This window comes from Podarcis cretensis, assembly GCF_951804945.1.
Source record: "Podarcis cretensis genome assembly, chromosome: 8".
NCBI lineage: Eukaryota > Metazoa > Chordata > Lepidosauria > Squamata > Lacertidae > Podarcis > Podarcis cretensis.
The window spans coordinates 77,700,063-77,720,551 of NC_137177.1; the positions used below are offsets into that span (position 1 = coordinate 77,700,063).

The 20,489-nt window shown below is 46.9% G+C and overlaps 1 protein-coding gene across 10 annotated transcripts in view; it reads right to left on the bottom strand.

The window, feature by feature from the left end:
- Positions 1-20,489, bottom strand: part of CASZ1 (castor zinc finger 1) — a 446,064-nt gene that overhangs the window by 70,912 nt on the left and 354,663 nt on the right. For 2 of the 10 annotated variants that reach the window (XR_013841587.1, XM_079986661.1), the window contains exon 1: positions 11,300-11,632. The exons of 4 other annotated variants lie outside the window; for them this stretch is intronic. Coding sequence is in view for 5 of the 6 variants with exons in the window: in XM_079986661.1 (XP_079842787.1) it covers positions 11,300-11,390 (91 nt within the window). In the remaining variant the exon portion in view is untranslated. Of the gene's footprint in view, positions 1-11,299; positions 11,637-20,489 lie in introns of those variants that run through there. 4 more of the 10 variants (XM_079986667.1, XM_079986665.1, XM_079986662.1 and 1 more) reach the window with 4 other exon arrangements.

A 20,489-nucleotide genomic window follows, 5' to 3' on the forward strand; every position in this document is an offset into this window, starting at 1 on the left:
CTCTGGGCATGAGGAAGTCACACTCACAATCCCCCACTCAACTAAGGCTCTCGGGTTAGTCTTGGGTGAACCCTTCTTCCACAGTCTATGAGTCCCATGAAATTCAAAAGCTTTAATTAGACACATTTCTGGCTTTGCTAATATGGTCTGCCTTGTTCATTTTGTTTTGGGTTTCTCTTTTCTTGCTGATGAGGAATCCCTAGGTTTCACTCAAGGTATGAGGCAGATTTGGGTGAAACAGCTAGGCTTTACGTTTTCAAAAAAATGAGGAGCAGCCAGAAACCTCACCATAACCTAATATTGCTGGCATCTCAGCAGAGACTTACTCTGGTCAGGCTCTAATCACCATCTTAAAACTGAACCCAAGCCCATCCAGTGGTTACAACATCCAGCCCAAATATTGTACTTTTAAATGCCCCCCCTAACCTCTTCCTCATCTCAGGCACTCCCTGTTCTGCGTAACACCTGAGCCTGAGGAAGGGTTTGCTTCCCATTTTGTGACACTTTGGTTGGTCCTCATAAAGGTATTGCCTAACAATAGAAACTGGAGTTGTTGTCGTTTTTTTCTCTTATGGATCAACACAGCTGCCTTTTTATCTTTACATCACTGAGGTTGCATCCTCATGCCTAAGACAGTTTTGGTTTGCAACACTTTCAGAAGGGAGCACAGGAGGGGAGAATTTATAGTCCATTGGCTATCAAACCGATAGCATGAGCTTCCCACAAATGCTACAGCAGCGGTGTGGCTTTAGAAAAGGACGAGACACCCCACCCCACAGCAGCTTAAGGATGCAGCCTCCCCTCCCCTGATGTTGAGGTGAGATGAAGAGACAGAGACCTAGGTCTCCACCCCTCATTTGTGTCAGCCCCTCTCTCAGGAAGGGTCCGGGCAGCCGTTTGAGTCGTGTGCTTGGCACAGCGACTGCCCCAGAGCCTGAAGCTTTTGCAGCACGGTGGCTCACGGCAAGACAGCCTGTCCGTCTCCTAACAGCAGGAGTCAGCAATGCAATAAGGCTCACATGCAACAGGCTTGTTGCTGAGCATGGAGGAGGTTGCTGACACATTGCAGGAACCGACCGTTGATGCGCTGTGGGTTGGAGAAACCAAAGTAGATTCTCCTTTGGACAGGGTTTCTATTCACTGCTCAGAAGAACCTCCCTTCTCTCTTCCTCTCCCGCTATTTTACCTGCTCTTCCCTCACTTGGTACCTAGTTCTGCCCAGCTGCAAAAACAGATTCATGGTGGGGAAAGGATGAGAAGGATGCTTTCAACTTGCTCCCAAAGAGCAAGATTTCCCTTGCTGCTTGTAAAAAAGCTTCTGGGTCTCTTGCATTCTCCCTCCCTCTCCCCCGATAAAAATGAATGACTCTGGTTTGAGGCCCCGAAACACAGAAGGAGGTTGTGATCTATCAGACCCCCAGCGACGTGCCCGGGAGCCGTTGTGACATCCCCCTAATCCTCCAGCCTGACAGTCCAACGCAAACAGCCTGAAACTTTAGACTCTCTCTCTTCCCCCGACAGCCAGCGTGTGGCTGCTTAACATTAGCGGCTGACAGCTCTGGGCATGCTCTCCTGCCAAGAGCGGCAGAAGAGAAACAAAATCGGCCACAAGCCGCCCAGGAAACCATGGCCAGGGAGGAGAGGATGCCATCTCCCCCCATAGAGCCCTCCTAGGCCAGGGAAACAAGACAGTGGCACCCACAGCTCTTCTGGATCTGAATGCCAAAGGCCTCAGCAGCTCCTGCATCATGAACAGCCCATTTATGATGAGGCCAGGTGGCGACGATCTAGGATGGGCCTTGCAACACATTTTAGATGTTGTTTGGTTGCTTTGGGCAAATCCAGGAAATTGCTCCTCTTTTTTGCTCTTTTTTGGGGAGCAGAGGACAGCATAGCCTGGGTCTTTCTATGTACAGCGTTCAGTTCATACCCCATTTAATTGCCACATTTTTCATGGGCTTTGAGGTCAAAGCCAGACAGAGCTCAGGCAAAGGCAGGTGATCAGATGTTTTTCCCCCTGAGCAGCAAGGAGCAAGATCCAGGTTGCTAAAAGCCTCTTGGCTCAAGATGGGAGGTCTGCAATCCATGCAAAAAACCTGAATCGCCCTTCTCCCTTTGTTCCTCTCACCCACAAATATGCGATTCCCAGATAATAGCAAAACAAAAAAGACACGCACCTGTGCTATTGACACACCCACCCATGTACTCCCAGGAGAGCACACACCATGTACACACCCCAATACATCGAGGCTCCAGTGACACACAAACACGTGCGCTCTCACTCTCACACCCTCCTGTGTCATGTTGGCTCAGGGGAATCCAGGTCGCTGTTTCGTCACTGTGCTTCCCTGGCCCCACCTGATCCGGAAAGCTCAACCAAGGCCTGTTAAACTCAGGGCAGAGTCCTGCCCTCAGCTACACCTAAGTTGGAGGATCAAATGAGGTTAAGGTGGGTGGAACGGAGCATCAAAACCAGCTCTGCTAAACAGATCAGCCAAAGCTCTCAAGAGGGGAGGGCACTGTTTTAAATGGGGAGGAGGGGTGCACCCATATGCTTTGGAGAAAAAATGGCTTGGGGAATGTAGCTGAAGGAAAAAGGTTTGGACAGCAGCCTCCGAGGCAGGCCATTAGGCCACTGATGATTCAGCACAGGGAGAGAGAGAGAGCTTCTGCAACACACACCACGGTCCAGCACAGATCTTTTCTACAGGACAGGCCTTCCTCAGCCTGCTGGAGGCATCGAGGTGTCAGATCCTATCAGCAGCCCCCTGAAAGAAAGCCCCCTCCTGGCCTCAGCACAAACGGACATCTCTCCAACTCCCTCTGTCCACCGCCCCTCCTTCATCCGTTTCCACCCTTCCACAACTTCCTCGGGATGAGGGACAGTCCCGTCATCCCAGAAGGAAGAAGCCAAAGACATGTAGAGATGGCAGAACGATTCTATAAATATTTATCTAAAGGAAAAGGATGGTGGGCAGCAGGGTGGGGGAGAAATATTGCTGCGAGGAATATCCCACAGACATGGCTCACCTCCTGGCCTATCGGAGAGCCCTGCGGCTGTATCAGGCCAGTGGCCCATCTACTCCTGCACTCTGTTCTCACAACCACATGCCCCAAGAGGAAGCACACAAGCACCACTCTCCCCTCCTACCACTTTCAGCAACTGGTATTTAAGAAACACTGAGACTTCAACAGAGGAGGGAGAACACAACCGCAAATGTTTTGCAGCTCCAAAAGATGAGGGGATTTTTAAAAGGCACTTCTCTGAGGCTTAGGCATCTTGACCAGCTCCTCACAGCTCTGCCATCAAAGTGTAGGGCACCTTAGAAATTGGCAGAGCACGAGTCTTTTAATCTCAGGGTTGTGAGTTCGAGCCCTATGTTGGGCAACAGATTCCTGCACTGCAGGGGGTTGGACTAGATGGCCCTTGTGGTCCCTTCCAATTCTATGGTTCTATGAAATAATAATTTTAAAATCTGCTAACTTTTATTTAAGTACCGAACCCCCTGGGGACTATCTAAAATTTAGTAGCAAAGGAGGCAACAGAGGGAGGAGTCACAGAGGTACTTGGGCAAGGATACAAACAAATGCAGTTATACATGGGCGCTTACTTCAACTGTAGCTAATTTAACTCGCTGCTCCTTGCTTTGATCAAATTTTCCCACCGGTTGAAATAGCTGAATGGTGATGCAAAGAGCTAACAATCCAAGGGCGGAGCTGCTTTCTAGCCCTTTTCCCACATGGAAAACCTGCTTTTCGCTTTTTGCAATCCTCAGTCTGGTGAGACAGTTGCTGGTGCTGCCATTTTGACGGTGGGAGGCTAAAAGGGGCACTTTCAACACTGATGGGCTAGTTTTCTATTTGCAGGCATCTCCCCCCCCCCTTTTTTTAAAACAGATAAAGAAAAACAAAACTCTTATGGCATCCTCTACCTGACACATGAAGAAGGGCAACACATTCTATCTCCCTCTGCCTTAAAAGGGGATTAGACAAATTTCTGGAGGATAAGGCAGTCGGTTGCTGCTAGCCACAGTGGCTATGTTCTGCATCCACTCTTGGAGGCAGTTTGTCTCTGAATACTGGAAACCACAGGAGGAGAGTGCTCTTGCACTTATGTCCTGCTTGTCAGCTTCTTAAGGGCACCTCGTTGGCCACTGTGAGAACAGGATGCTGAATTAGATGGACCACTGGCCTGATATTATGTTCTTTACTTCTCTGTCCTGCTGCAGAATCTGTCTTAGCGTGTAGTATGTGCAAAGTTGGAAGGATGTTGGAATAATATTATATGATTTTAGCAGGAATGATATAAAGGATTTGGGAATAACTGACTGTTAATTGGTGAAAGGAGGAAAAGTAAAGTTACATTATATTAAGATAATTTACAGGACTAAAATTTTAAAAGAGGGAAAGGATTTGCTGAAATAGATAATCGACCTAGAATACAAAAAAGGGAGGTGTGAGGAGGTCAAGGAAACAAGCTAATGAAAGAATAGAAAGGAGATATGATGCTTTTTCTTTTTTCTAATTTTGTTTTAGTTTAATGGGTTTTATTTTTCTGGTTTTTTTTTCCTTTTTTTATATTGTGGTGTGTTGCTTGGTTTTTGTTTAACGTGGTATGTTCATTTTTTCTTTTTGTAATTCTTGAAACTTTAATAAATATCATTTTTTTTAAAAAAGATAAGTAATGAGAAGATTTGCTGTATTTTTCTTTGCGTTTTTGTATCTGTTTAATGGATTTTATTTTTCTGTTTTTTCATATTGTGATGTGTTGTTTTGTTTTTGTTTAATGTGGTATTTTCACTTTTTCTTTCTGTAACCTTTAAAATTTTAATAAATATTATTTAAAAAAACCAAAACAAAGTCTGATGGGCAGTTGATGCAGAAAAGGCATTCCTGGGACCAAAGCAGCCTAACCCCCACCCCCACAAACTCTGCACCAGCCTCAGTTCTACATTTAGTGCCTTGCGAAAGATCCCAGGCTAAGTAAACATCCCTTATGATTTTCTTCTCCCGAAAAGAAATGTTTTGATTTCACATCAATCCAAGGAAGCAGTTTATAACCCATGCCTGTCACAGAGACTTTTTCATCTCTGCCCAGGACAAACTCTCCCACATGCTGTATTTACACTGAATGCTTCCTGTGAAAACAATGCAGCTGAAAAGTTTACACCCGTGTGGCGTGGCAGGCACAAAGATGGCCCCCTCCACTTAGAGCAGCTGAGAGCCCGAAGAGGAGAAAGAGGGGGAGAAAGAAACAGGACTCAGGAACTTGCAAACCTGGGGTAACCACGAGAACTCCCAATTTCATTTTAAATGAAAAGCAGCCATCTAGTCCTCATGGTAGTAGCGGAAATGAGCCAGGAAATGCAACAGTGGAAATTGCACTAAACAAGCTATGCAAGGCAGTAGGCTAAACTCTAGAGCACAAATGCCCATGAGTATGGATTGAGCAGCATGCTTTGAGCTCAGTATTATTCAGCAATTGCTCCTCACAAGAAAAAAGTCTGGCGTTGGGCTCATAATTCTGCCAGTTGAAAATCTCAAGTGTCTACATTTAAAAGAAAGGCAAGCATCTAGTCCTCAAGACCAAGGAGGTAGGCTTGAAAGCCTCTGGGTAAAATCGAAAATGCTGTGTGTCTATGTAGCATTCCTAGCAATTGGGGAGAGGTTCTTTAATGGCCTGCTCAGCTCCTTTCTCCTCTTCAGGATTTAGCAGATGCAAAATTATGCAAAATTAAGCAAATATGTGCAAATGTGCTTAACTTGCAATCATCTATCCAGGTCACAGAATCCAGCTTTCTTCTTGGTGTACCATCCGTACTGAAAGCACAGTGCACAAACAGCCTTCAGCCAAACACTCTGGGCAATGCCTATCTGGCGGAGAAAGCGAAGCTTGCTTATTTTACTGTTTTAAGATCTTGCTAGTATATTATTATTATTATTATTATTATTATTATTATTATTGATGTCCCTAAAGAATCACAACAATAAGGTAAATTGAGAGTTAGCGAGTGGGAGTTGGTGAGAGACAGGAGAATGATGAAGAGGTAAATTTTTAAAAACTGGGAAAGGAAAGTGCTGGAAGAGACTCTGAGCTGGGCAGGTGGATTAAGGGACCAAGATCTGATGGCGGGGGGGGGGGCACTCTTGACTCTAGAGGAAGGGCGTTCCTGGGTATAGAGTGGAGTGGGGTGCTGCTCAAACCCAGCTGAGGATACCCCTGTTGTGGAAGGGAATGGTGGGTGGGGAAAGGAAGCGGGGCTTGTGAGGACTGTCACTTCAGAGGGCTGCGTGGAAAAAAGGAACAGATGGACCTCTCGTATTCTTATTGAAGAATTTTAAGCCCAGCTGAGTAGCTGCGCTCAGGAGGGAAGCCGCCGTGCCAGCTTTCCAGGAGCTGTGAGGGTTTCATCCGATCAATTATTCACAACATTGTTTGGGGCGGTTGAGGGAGGAAATGGCGGGCCAGGCAGACGGGAGTGGATTGGGGGGGGGGGGAGCTTGCTTGCTTGCGTGCGTGTGTGCGCTCCTGTGGGTTTGGAAACTGTACACATTTTTCAACTGAAGTAGGTGCAGTTTGCCAAAATGCACCCAAAGCCAAAAGACCCCAAGAAGCCATCTAGACCACCCTGCAGCAGGGATAGGACTTTGAGAGCTGCAGGGTGGGGTTGTTCCTGTTTCTATGCTATTCCTTGGGCCGATTTGAAGCATTTATCATTGGTTTTCGTGTTTTGAACCTTGGCTTGTGTTTGCAAACCACACGTGGGACTGTGTTATAGCAATGGTACATAAACGCAACAGCAGCAACAAAAGGGGTGTGGGATTTGACAATGGCGCTCTGATTGTACATCATCACTTTCTCAGCTTTAAGTTTTGTTTGTTTTCAAGTTGCTGGACCATGGGATGGCAAAGACTATGTGGCCAATGCTTGGGTGAAACACCAGAAGCCGGATGAAGAGGTGAGCATCTCTGGTTTTGGGTTTTTTTTTGGTTTTTTCTTTTTTAGGGGGGCAGAAGGGACAGAGAAGCAGAAAGCACAACTAGGCAAAACCAACCAACCCGATTTGCATCATTTAGATTCCTCATGGAACTTTAAAACTTCAGATATAAGTGTCATGGCCCACTTGGGGGGAAAAAACCATGACTTGATTTCCTCCCACTGTCACCTCTCCACCTCCAAATGTGGGGTTCTAATCCAGAGCAGTCCCACAAGAAGTCCACACGGTCCTGGGTTCAAGGCCCATGGTTCTGAAATGAGTCAGCAAAAACAGTAGGGAGCAACTCTCCTCAAAACCAGCCCCAAACATACCTACCCATTTTCCTTGGTCAACACAGGCCAGATGAGGCTGGTTTTTTAAAAAAAATATTACTGTATTTCCTTTGCAAGCCCTCTCTCGGAAATACACCATGAGGGACGGGGTCCAATTCCATGGGTGGTAGGTGTGCAAAAAAAGTGGACTTGGTGTGCTTTGACACTCGTCCCTCCCCCCGCCCCTCCGCTGCTCCAGTTTATCAATAAAACATTTTATTGCTTTTAGCTCAAGAGATGACCTCGGCTTAGTGGAACGCTGTCTCTTTCGCCTGACCTTGGGAGAGTTCCACAGCGGCGCTGCTAAGCGGAGTCCATGGCCACTGGAACCGCAAATCCTTCATGGCTGGAAGGAGGGCAAGCAATGCCCAGGGGACGGGCACTGGAAAGGACATGGGTGCTGCTTCACCTTGGACACATGGGACTGGAGGAGCAAGAGAGGCTTTCAGTTTCCTCCAAAGAGAGGCAATTTTTTGGTTTGAAAAATGAGAAACACAAGGAGGAGGGAACTGGAGGCTGTGTATTCTGCAATCACATAAGACCTGGAATGGACAGCAGAATTTTGCTAAACCTTTCTTTAAAAAAATGAGATATGTTCTAGTAATAAATAGTATTAAGAGGAAAGTAGCCTCATGAAATATAGTGGGGTAGACAAGATTTCCAGTAGGTTTTATTTTTTTGGGGGGGGGTGAGGGGGAGAACTTCATTTCCTTGCACATTTCCTCACACTCCCATCCAGACCAACAAAAACAAAATTTCACATAATAATATCATTCATGCAAGCTAGGAGTTACATGGTTGCACAACCTAGCATTTCTGGAGGGCAGAATTGGGGTTCAATAACAATATCGCTTCGCTATAGTTACACAGTAAATATGAATAGCCCTCTAATTATCTTTTGACAACAGCCCTGACCATTCTCCTCAAAGTCTTATTTAAGTCTTTCTCTGTAAGACCGCTGGACCCATATAAAACACACGCAGAGCAGAGGAAAACTTTTCTGACGCTGGTAACATGCACAGCAATACAAAGGACCCTTCCATACTCCGGGCAACACACAGCAATCCTTCCACCCTGTGTGACACAACTTTGCATGTACACACATGGATACATTCTCAGCTTTCCTGTGCCCTCCTCAGGTCCCCCTCACCCGGCACCCTCGCCAATTCTTGCGCTGCAATCTCTCCGAAAGAGAAAACCCTAAAGTGTTAACGGTGATCGGTGAAATGGCACAGCAGATTGCTACAATAAATAATTTACTGATATTTATAAATATTCAAATCAGCAGGCTTCAGAAATTGAAAGGGGGGGGGGGAGAGAAGAGAAGCTGGAAAGTAAATGTGTGTGTGTGTTGGTGCAGGGGGTGGGGAGTTGACATTAATTCCCTGACTCTCCAAATTCATTTGAGGACTATTTCTCATTTCAAACAAATATTAAGTCTTTTGGCATAAAAATGGGTGGGGTGTGCATGGGTGGCAGGGGGTGGGGTGAAATGGAAGGAAGAAAGGAAGGAAGGAAGGAAGGAAGATGTCTCTATGGCTGGCATTCTGCACCGTCTGCCAAGCCAGCACCTTCAGGCTGGTAACCTTGGACTGGCAAGCCACAGGGGACCCCGTGTCAGCTTGTGTTACCAGGGTGCCTACATTCGATTCCACCAGATTCCCAAGAAGGAATCAAGGCTAGAGGTATCTCCAGTGGTAACATACGCTTCATCATAAAGAAGAAAAAGGCGGTGGTGGATGTGGCGTGTCACCTTTAAAACTACTTTCTTCAAGGGTGCCTTTGTTCTCTGGTGGAGCTTGAAATTCTCCTTCCTTGTGTGAACCACCCTGAGATCTTATTATGAAGGGGTATATAAATCTAATCTAATCTAATAAAGCAAAGCAAAGCAAAATATAAAATAAAATAAAATAGATAAAATAAAGCAAAGGTTGCTACAGGTTGCTGGTAGGACAGGCACAGCATCCCAATATAGACAGCAAATTTTATGTGATGGTCACACCAGGGGCAACCAACGTGGATATGCTGTTGGCCTCCTGTCTCCTTGAAGACCCAGGCAGCAGGGCCAATAGCCAAGGGTGATGGGAGCTGCAGCCCAACAACATCTGGAAGGGAAGCACATTGGCTACCCTTGGGTTAGAGCAGCCTCCCCCAACTTGGTGCCTTCCAGATGTTTTGGACTACAACTATCAGCACCAGCCAGCACTGGGTTGTAGTCCAAAACATCTGGAAGGCACTGGGTTGGTGAAGGCTGGCTTAGAGTGTTGGACTGTTATTATTATTTATTAAATTTGTATACTTAGCAAATGCCTCGCTTCGCTGTGAAGCTCTCTGGGTGATTTCTGGCCAGGTCATACTCTCTCAGTCTAACCTATGTGACAGGGTGATTGTTAGGATTTGCTTTTTTAAATGGTGGAGGACTATATACATCTGGCATTGCAAATTGGGCAACCTTGGGCACAAAGCCCAAGAACATCCTCTGGCACCCAAGAAACTCCCCCTTCATCGTGAGGTGCTGAGGATGGTTACAGTTTTCCCTCCTTGAGAGGTGACCAGAGCGGACAAAGGAAGACGGGAGAGTGGTGCTCCCTCCCACTTCTTCTTTTAGCTCTAATTATTCACTTTATTTTGCGCGTTTATTTCTCACATATTTTTACGCTGCTTGCCCATCAAGAGAAAGATCACAAAGCCGTTTCCCCAAACCCACCAGCAAAATTAAACACAATATAAATGATAAAATGCAGACAACTGTAGAAGCAAAAACAAGAAAATACAGTGAGACATCCTACAATATCAAAGCATGATTAATCCTACAAGATAGGGCAGCATCAAAAATTTAAGGATCACAGCAGCTAACAGATCAATCTGGGCAAACAAAAATATATTTACGTGACGATGGAAGCTCTTCAAGGGTATAGCTGCAAGTGAAGAGAGTTCCATATCTGGGGTGCTGCCACTAAGAAGGCCCTATTCTGCCCCCACATGCCAAGCACAAAAAGCCGTGCCCAGGCTTTTCAAGGCTCATATCACCACCTGAGCTGCCTATATGAGCCTTGAAAAGCACATAGTGCTGGAAGACAAAACAGGAGGAACAATAAACTGGCAACTGAGGCCTTGAAACCATCCCTTTTAATTCTTGTCTGCCCCCACATTGAAAGGGGTGAAATGTAGAGTACACTGTGATATGATTTATGGCCTGTTGTGGATGCTTATATTTTAGTAAAGCTGGGTAGGGTTTGCCCTTCCCTAGTGTTGAATGGAACACCTGTAGTCATTTCTATTCTATTAATCGGGATTTAAAACATGTAGAGAATAGTTTTGGCATTTTTAAACATCCTGTAAGTCACTTTGGAACTTTCCCTCCCCCCCATAAAAATCATCATCAACAACATCAGCATCATCTCTTGAGAGGCTTGTTCCTCCATCCTCCTCCAAACATTTTTGCAATCACTGCCATTGCATGAAGCTGAACTAAGGACAGCTCCTCAATGGCTTAATAAAGGTATTTCTGAGCCGTACTCTCATTGACGAGATGGCCTGTGGCCCTACTCCGTGGGTAGATTACCACAGATCCCTTCTCTCCCGCACTCATTAACCAGGGCCCCAAAGCACCCCATTGGTAAATGCCTGGCTCCGGCATGGGGTGAGCTTCCCACAGGATGAATAATGCTTTTTCTAATGCACGGGTAGCCTGTCAGCTTCCTTACTCCCAATGTTTTATGAGCTTAACTGAACGGCTCTGAACTCCCTGGTAAGAAATAAAGTTATCCCTCAGCGTCCCCTTCTAAACATTTCACTCAGTGCAAACGGTGTTTAAGAAAAATGAGGACATATTTCTTCTTAAGGATGCAGTATCCCCCTTCAGAGGCCTAATTTATGCCATATATCAACTGGCCAAGGGAGAAAGAGGCAGGCCAGCCGCATTGGGAGCGCAGCCGGCCCAAATGGAGATTCTGCGCTGCTTGCTTTAACCACTACTGTCCTCCTCACCTCGCAGGCTTGGAACACCAACCAGACGGCACGCACACAAAAATCGGACGGGCGCTGCACAAACTCTCGGCACTGAGCACCTTTGCCACATGGCGCATTGGCTCTGGAGTCCACAGGATTACAGCAAGGTACTCTGGGAGGCTTAGTTGGAACTGGCTGCCAGGTCCTAAGGGGTTCACAACCTGAAATGCCGAGAGCAAGGCCTCTTAGGGTAGGGCCTGCAAAGATAAGTACCAAACACACAGATTCCTAGGGTCTGCAAAGGCCCAGGACAAGGCAGAAGGTCAGGAGACATCTAATACCTGCCCAGTTTTGCTCTCTGTGTTAACAGATGCAATGTGGCTTGTGGAACAGGCCACAGAGAGTTATTGTATGGTGGCAAATTGGGACTTCATGAACTGGCAGGACTATGGGAAGGAGGAAGAGGATCCTGGCAAGGGGTGTAGCTGGGACTGAGACACACCAGGGCAACCTAGGGATGGGGAAGGAGAGGTTGGTGTAGAAAGTACTCACAGGGTGGCGGAGCATGATGGATGGGAGTCAGTGCACAGGAACCAGAGCAGCAGGACCCATCACCAGAGCCAGAGGGGCCCCTGTCTCAACAAACACAGCAGATTCTGAGGCATAGGGAACAGCAGGCAGGGTGCTCTAGGAGGCTGAGGCAGGCAAAGGCCGACAAGCTCAGCTCAGGTGGGGCTCGCTGGCTCTAGGAGGAGGTGTGTGATTCCTCAGCCGGAGTAGGTTTGGAGCAGGTGAGAGTCCCATGCCTCATCAATCCCAGATGCGGCAATCCACATGCAAAGGGCAGCAGAGCTGAGGTGCTGTATCTGCTCAACTGCCCATGTTGATTGCTCTAGGATCTCTGCGGGATCGTGCTTTGGTTTGGACACGCAGATTGACCCTGGAGTGGGAACTTGACACACTGACTTGTCGCCAGGTAGACCAGGGGTTCAGGACAGGTGCTGGTCTTGCTGGGGCCAGGATGGTACAAATCTAGATTGCAATAGGCTCTTGAACATAGAACAAAATTGGCCTATGTTGTGCTGGTCACATATACAGTTGACTTATGTTACCGGGAAGCCATGATTTAATGCCCACCGCTATAAGCACCTGCATGACTGACTTGCAGCCCATGCAGAAGTCTAAAGGGCAGATTATATCTGGCCCTCGGCACACCACTCATTTCCAGATCCCGAGTTCGAGGCCACAACGGGCATGCCACAAATGTACCCTGGCAATGAAGAGCAGGCTCCTTTCTTCTGGGGTTGTGCTTCAAGCACGAAGGAGAGGCAGCCATGATAACAGCTAGGTGAGTAGAACTGGTGCCAAGAGCTAGCATGACTGCATATCTGTCAAGAGCCCACATGCCATCCAGGGATCTACTTCCAAGACCCCTCTGGCCTTGTTGCAGTGAGGAGGCAGACTCAGTGAGGGAAGGGACAACACAGAGGGCGCCCTGCCAAAAGGCCTTCCAAAGTCCAGGGATGAAAATTGTTGTGCTCATACTCAGGGCGATCCAGCATCTTGAATTTCTACATGAGGAGTTTCTATAGGGCGCAGAGAGCTTTCCTAAGTCAGTACATTTGAAGCCCAACACTATAGCTAAGACATAATATAGGGGGGGACAACAACACCCCCCCTTTTTAAAAAATAGCCTCAGTGCTCCAGCCATTATCTGAACACTTCTATCCTGAACCTTCTGTTACAAACAAAAAACCCCATGTACTTTCCCAGGGCAATATTTTGATATTGGTATATGCAGTGCTTTTTTATGGGGGTACGCATAACCCTAAACATTTTGTGAATCTTTGTACTTTTGTCCATTTACTGTATTTATTTCTCCTGATTTGAACTATAAAATGGTAAAAATGAAGTATCCCTAGAAAAAAAGCACTGGGTATATGTGAGGATATGCAGAATTGGCTTCCAGGCCCAATTGTGATATACACAAAATCTAGGTTGAGAGGGAGGCCTGAGAGAAGCCTGTGAGTTGCCTGGCAACCACATGGGCCTCTATTGGGAAGTTGGCCTCAGTGTTCGAGATCCAAGCCCTGGAGCTGCTGGTCCATGTTGCCCCCTTTAAGTCATTTAAATATCTCTCTCCCAAATTTTCCTTTTACCTCAGCCACAAGACAGAAAGCAGGGCCTAGGTGTTATTGTGAAGCATTATTACAAATGTTCTTGGTTCATTTGCCCCTTTCAAAGCAATATATAGAACACCCATTCCGTTGAGGTAGCCAAGTCCCACATCTAACAAAACCATTTCTCTTGAGGTGGAGAGATCACCTACTTCCTCCAGCATAACTTTTGCTATTGCAGGGAAATGCAGACATCCCAGATCTTCTTGATCCACAATGGCTTTTATGGTGCATGTCTACTCAGAAGCAAGTGCCAATGTGTTCTAGGCTTCCTCTCTCTTGGTCTCTCTCCTAATAAGACTTACAAACGTTCTTGCCATACCTGCCATTGCATCTCTATCTCCAGCTCTGGTTAAATCAATAACATTCTCTATCACCTTTCCTTTATGCTTTTATTCATAGGAAACACTTTCCCCCAATGTAGGAACACTGGCTTGCCATTTGCAAAAGGGGTTCTGTTCCTGCTTCGTGTCTTAACTGGACTTTCCCTTTACTTTTTTTTAAAAAGAAAAACAACAACTGAAAAATATAAAATAAAACATCACTCCCAAATCTGCTTCTTCCATCCTCTAGCTTATTTTAATTTTGTTTATATTTTTACACGCATTAAAAGGTTTACTATCCAAAATGAGTCTAAGTGGTCTCACTTGTCGGCTAAGTAACTCCATAAATCAACCAGAAGTGTTAACATCTACACCACAGCCCGAGCCATCAATCTTGCCCCATTTTACAAGCGAAAAACAAGGGTTGCTGTGGGGTGGGTGGGGAGAGAGAGAGAAAGGAGGGGTGGGGGTAGTGGGAGCACTAAAGGAAGCGTAGCTGCTGGCCAGCAAAAGACCGGGAGGGTTCGTCTTGCAGAAAGTTATCCGGGAAGCCAGGCACATTGCCAAAGGAACGGGATCCAAAACACCAGACTCTTCAAACTCTTCCGTCCCAAGGGCAAAGGCTCCGAAGGAAACAATGCAGATAATAAAAGGGAGGTTTAGTGTTAAGGGCAATATAGTCTTGGGTGCTGCTACATGGAACTGTTTCCGGACAACTTACCCTGGGATCTGTTCTAGGCAAGGAGTATTGATGAGCTGTGCTAGGAGAAATGGGCAACTTGTTACCTACGGCTAACTCCCAGGAGTCTCACCTCCAAAGAACGGGAAGCCATAGTTCCTGCCCATGGAGAATGGGAATTAGACAAATTCATTGAGGATAAAGCCACCAGTGGCTAGTAGCCCCGATGGATATGCCCTTCTGGTGTATGGGACAGTGTACTTCTTAATACCTCAAAACTGCAGGAGGGAAGAGTTTCTGTTGGGCTCAGGTCCTGCTTGTGGGTTTCTCAGAAGCATCTGGTTGGCCACTGTGAGAACAGAATGCTGGGCTAGATGGACCACAGGCCAGATCTAGCAGACTCTCCTTATGTTCTTATGATGGAAGCCACAGAAGGCCAGAAGCTGATGACCTTCTCAAGGAGGTTCTCTCACATCATGTCAAAGCTCTCTTTAATCGTACAAGCATAAGGATAGCAATGCTTAGCATTTATACAGCACTCAAAACTTCACCAGTCGATACCACAACCCCTATAAGGTAGGGGAGTATCATTATGTCCATAATCTAGAAGGGAAAGGAAGGGCTGAGAGAGTGAGTGGTATACACCAAAGGCCACTTAGAAATGAGATTTGAATTGAGGGGTTCCTTGCCTCTGGCCTCCTATGCTGTACCCTGCACTACACCACACAGGAACACAGTCACAGCCAAGAGTACATGCATATGCAAATGGCAAGGCCACATGGGAGAAGGAAGTATTGTACTGAAATACACCCTGGTACATATCACCCATTTCAGACAGAGCGGTATAGGAATGTTTGCATGCATGCACATGAAGTCACACTTGTGTACAGCAACACACACACACACACACACACACACACACACACACACAGAGCGAAACCCCTCTTTCCATGTAATGAGCCAAAGCTTTGGAGAAACACAATAGTAATATCCTAGGTAAAAGGTAAAAGTAAAGGGACCCCTGACCATTAGGTCCAGTCGTGACCGACTCAAGGGTTGCGGCGCTCATCTCACTTTATTGGCCGAGGGAGCCGGCGTACAGCTTCCGGGTCATGTGGCCAGCATGACTAAGCCGCTTCTGGCAAACCAGAGCAGCGCACAGAAACGCTGTTTACCTTCCCGCCGGAGCGGTACCTATTCATCTACTTGCACTTTGACATGCTTTCGAACTGCTAGGTTGGCAGGAGCAGGGACCGAGCAACAGGAGCTCACCCTGTTGCGGGGATTCGAACCGCCGACCTTCTGATTGGGAAGTCCTAGGCTCTGTGGTTTAACCCACAGTGCCACCCGCGTCCCAATATCCTAGGTACATCAACATTTAACACTGATCTACCCACACGTACAAAATATGTATCTGTGGAGGGTCAGCGTTAAAATATGCATGTGCGCACACACAGAAGCAAATCATTTTGCCCCACTCCCAAAGAGCATGCAAAACATCAAAGGCACACTAGCGTTGCACACCCATGTTTATGGGAATACTCATGGGAGAGATATGTGTCCAGCAGAAATCTCAAATGTGGCTCTACGGTGGCTGAGCAGAATAGTGCTCAGCTGGACCCCACAGACCAGCTGGCATCAACCTGGCACGACCCAGATGGTTCGGACCACAGCTCTCATTGGCCCCAGCCAGTCCTGACTGGAGCTGATGGGAGCTGTAGCCCAAATCGTGTGGAGGGCACCAGCTTGGGGAAGACTGCTGTAGAGAGGCGCTCATCCCCAAACGCCAACATCTCCCCCTTCCCCCACAGCCAGCCCTAGATAGGTTGGAGAGCCCCCCAAGCGTCTCTTTGGTGCGGCCATCCCATCCATGCGCGTTTGTGCAGGGCAAGGCGATCTCTCTCTCTCATTCTCTCTCTCTCTCTCTCCCCTCTCATCTTTTCATGCACTCTATTTCTCTTCCCCTTTCTGAAAACAAGTGAGCTGTAAATACTGTTTAACCTTCTCCCCCCCTGCCCCCTCCCCTCCGCACTATAAAAACACAAATATGCCATAACTCAGCGGGCCCAGCCGCCGCGCCTCCAACATGCCCTGCTCCAGGCCTCTCAGGAAGGTCATAACAAACGACTTTCCGATTCAGTGCTCCTGAAATAATTTTGTGTATTAAAACCTGAATCTGCACTTTCTGGACCGAAAGCCTCTCTTAATTATGGCAGGCGTCCTTGGGGTGGACAGTGATCCTTCACTACAGCACCGTTAGCCAACCGGAGAGGCGGGAAGTGCGGTGCCCCCCACCCGGGGGGGCTTAGCACTCCACCATTGCCCATCACTGCCTCCTCCCTCCCTGCTTGCTTCCCCCCCACCGCCCCCACCTGCCCCCCCCTCTCCCTCCCCACCCCCACCCCCGCCTTCCCTTTGCCCAATCTGTTTTCAAAGTGTGTCTGTCCTTTATTAAATTGTTTTCTTTTCCACATTATCAGTTGCCATGGAGACCTCATCTCTCGGATTATTTGAATTTCATTATATCTATTGATTTGGGAGCATTTCATCTTTTTTATTGTTTTTCTGTCAATTTTCAAAACGAATAACCATCTAATTTGCGTCAGCGCTGATTATGTTTGTCCCTCAATAGAGGTCGGCAGCTGCGTCGAGGAAACAAATCAATGGGAAACCATCATAAACCTCCCCAGTACGATCTCCAGGATGTGTGGGTGACATTCCACACTGGCAAAAGACACTCATCACATCGAAACTTCTTTCTTTTACCTCCCCCACCTCTCTCTTTTTTTCTTTCCTTAAAAAAAGAGAGGAAAAAATCCAATCCTAACTTCGGGCTTGAAAAAAGCTTAAAAAGAAAAGCTCAAAACCAAAACCCTGATATAAACCATTTTGGATAAAGGTGTTGGAAGGGGGTGGGGAGAGAGAACCCTAAAAGGAGAAAAACAACATCAGCAACCCAAGAAGGCTATATTTCTTTAATAACACACACACACACACACACACATATATTTTAAACCACATGAAGAGAAATTAAGAGAAAGAGAGGGGGAAAGTGAAGTGCAATTTGCAAATTGCTTACTATGTTTTTTTTAAATAATTTATGCAATTTTAAGCATTTACGTATAAATTTTTTAATAAGCCACCCCGGAGCAAAATGGCCATTAACATCCTAACGTCCTTCTGCCCGATGGACTTGTGCGCAGGATCAATTTCCGAGAGTACTTCCCCTTTTCTTTATGACATGATAAAACCTTTTTAAAGCAACTTACACAAATAGGGAATTTTTTTCCTTCCCCCTCCCATTCTATAACAGCCTCCACTGATTCACTGGGGAGAGTGTGTGCATGTATGCAAGTGTGTGTGTGTGAGAGAGAGAGAGACAGCGAGAGAGAGAGAGAGTGCTGCGCTGGGGAGGGCAGTTGGCAGTAAGACAGACCCAACCCTAACTGGAACGGACCTGGCTGTCCTTCTAACAAGGGCATAAACTTTCATTAGCGATGCACACAGTCAAAGGCAATTTAGGGAAACGCGCAGTACGGAAAAATAAAACCTCAGCATTTTATATATATATTTATATATATATTTATACACACACACAGAGAGTGGCTCTTCGCCTTCATCCAGGGGGCTCTATCCTTGAGCAAAACTCTCTGGCCAAAGTGACCCACACTGGCCGTGGGGAGGGCAGCAAAACTGCAAGGGGGCAGGAAGTGTGTGTGTGTGTGTGTGTGTGTGTGTGTGATTGTGGGGAAGAGAGTGCACAGGAGTAGGCAAGGATGCAGTCAGACCCAGAGAAGCAACTGGACTGAGAAAACACCTAAGAGATGGAAATAGTGGGTGTTTTAACATCTAACATTTTGATGTCCCTCCGAAAACAGGCACCTAGATACTGGACATCGTTACAAAGCCTCGTCCGTATTGTCACACTAATAGACAGCTTCCTCTTAATCAGCCGCCTTCTTGTTGCTCAGAATATTCTATCGGCACACAAGGTCCATAGATCCTCAGACCACTGCAATCTTGCCAGCTTGTGCAATTTTAGCAGTGTGCATTTAGAGTGCTTAAAAACTTTGCAACTAGACCACCACAGCCAACTCACAGCGACTACATTTCTGCCTGCAAACTGCTTCCTTCCACCAAGCTGGGAATCCAGAGAATGGAAGGGAGGGAGGCAGGATTCTGGATAAAAGGCAGGTCAACGGTTCCAGACATTGGTGTGCTAAGGCACACGCTGCCACCTCTTTAGCCAGCCTCGCCATCCCACTTCAAGTCCACAGATTTCCTTATTAACGGGAATACATTTCCGCCGTGTTGCGTTTGAGCATTATGTAGAGAATATGGCAGAGTTCATCCTCTGCTTTCTAGAGGGTTAGTAGGCCAGCCTCCACCCCAAGCTAGTTGATGTTGGACTTCAGCTCCCATCAGCCCCTGCAAGCAAGGCCGAGTCAGGGGAAATGTTTTAGCATCTTAATTTACCAGGGATCTCCAATGCACAGGGAGCAGGCCCGGTGTAATGTGCCTGGCCCTGCTGCCTTTTCTCATGTGTTTACTAATTTACTAGCTCTTTACTAACTTTTTATAACTAATTCTTGAAGAGGGCTGCAGGAGAAACGGGTGATGTGCAGCCATGCTCTCTAGACCAGCTAACAGTTTTTGGCAAAGGTGTCAGAAGTTACATCAGTGCGAGAGAAGGAAACATTACTGCTCTGTAGGATGTGCAAGGTCCCCAAGGACTTGGGATGGTGCTGATTTTTGCCTGCTGAACTGGAGGGCAAGCAGAAGCACAGACTGGACTTTGTGCTGCAGCCCAAACCACAGTGCGAATGCTGGGAGTACGAAGGCAAACTTCATGAGTCGGAAGAAACGTACCCTCCAGGCCAGATCTGACCCTCGTGGTGTGCAAATGCAAAGGATGTATGTCTGTCACCTATAGACTGCCCAATTTTTTTAAATCCCCTGAACCCCACCAAGCATGAGATTGCCCTGATTTTGGCCAGTTTAACTCAGCTACTCAAAGGAGGTCACCCAAAGTTGAACATTTCCAAATCATATATATCCATTGACTTTACTGCCTATCTATAGCCGGGAGATAAAAATAGCCGGCTCAACGTGGAGGTGACTTCAGTGCTGTAGGGTTGCCAAGAGCTTCGTGGGCAACTTTGGCAGCTCTGAAACACCACTAACACCAAAACAAGATCCGCCCAGTAAATAATTCTGCATTTGGGCGGGTCACTATTGTTTTTTAGAGGGTTCTGCAAGTATGACCACATCCTCCCTTTGTGCTGGTATATGTAATAGAAATACCAAAAGGTCAACATTACGTTCCACCACCTGATTAAATGTTCTAGGAAGCATCTTGAAGGGTAGGTAGGATGAAAGAAACATGGTAGTCCTTAATTCAGCTAAACTGCAAGGCGTGCTAGCCCACCCCTGACTGCTGGTCCTGGGGCCCAGACACTTGGCCTTGTGGGCTGGTGTTTCGTGGTAGCTTTTAGGGGGCTCAGCTGTAGGTGATGTGTGTGCTGATTTTTAAAAACAAACAAACAAACAAACAAACAAACAAACATGTATGCATGCAGAATGTCATTCCCCCACAGAGCAACCCCCCCCATGCTGGCAGAAACAGGTACTACTGCAAGTATTTGGCAGCTCACAAGGAGGCAGAAGTGGATATGACTGCAAGACGCGTGGTGAATTCAAGGCAGAGTGGCATGATGTAGCTTAAACCCCAGGCACAAAAGACAGTCAAGGGTTCAGGGGCTCTTTTAACAGAGTATCATCCTCACCCTTTCTGGTTTAGCATAGGAACGTAGGCAGCTGGTTTAGCCCAAATTGGGCCATTGGTCCATCTAGTTCAGTATTGTCTACACTGGCTGGCAGCAGCTTTCTATGGTTTCAGACAGGGGACACAGCCAGCCTTTCCTGGAGATGCCAGGCACTGACCCTGGGACCTTCTGCATGCATGTCCTGATGGCCACCAGACTTGTTCAAAAGAGAATGAAACAAATCCATGGATGGGAAGGCTATCGATGGCTAATAGAGATGATGGC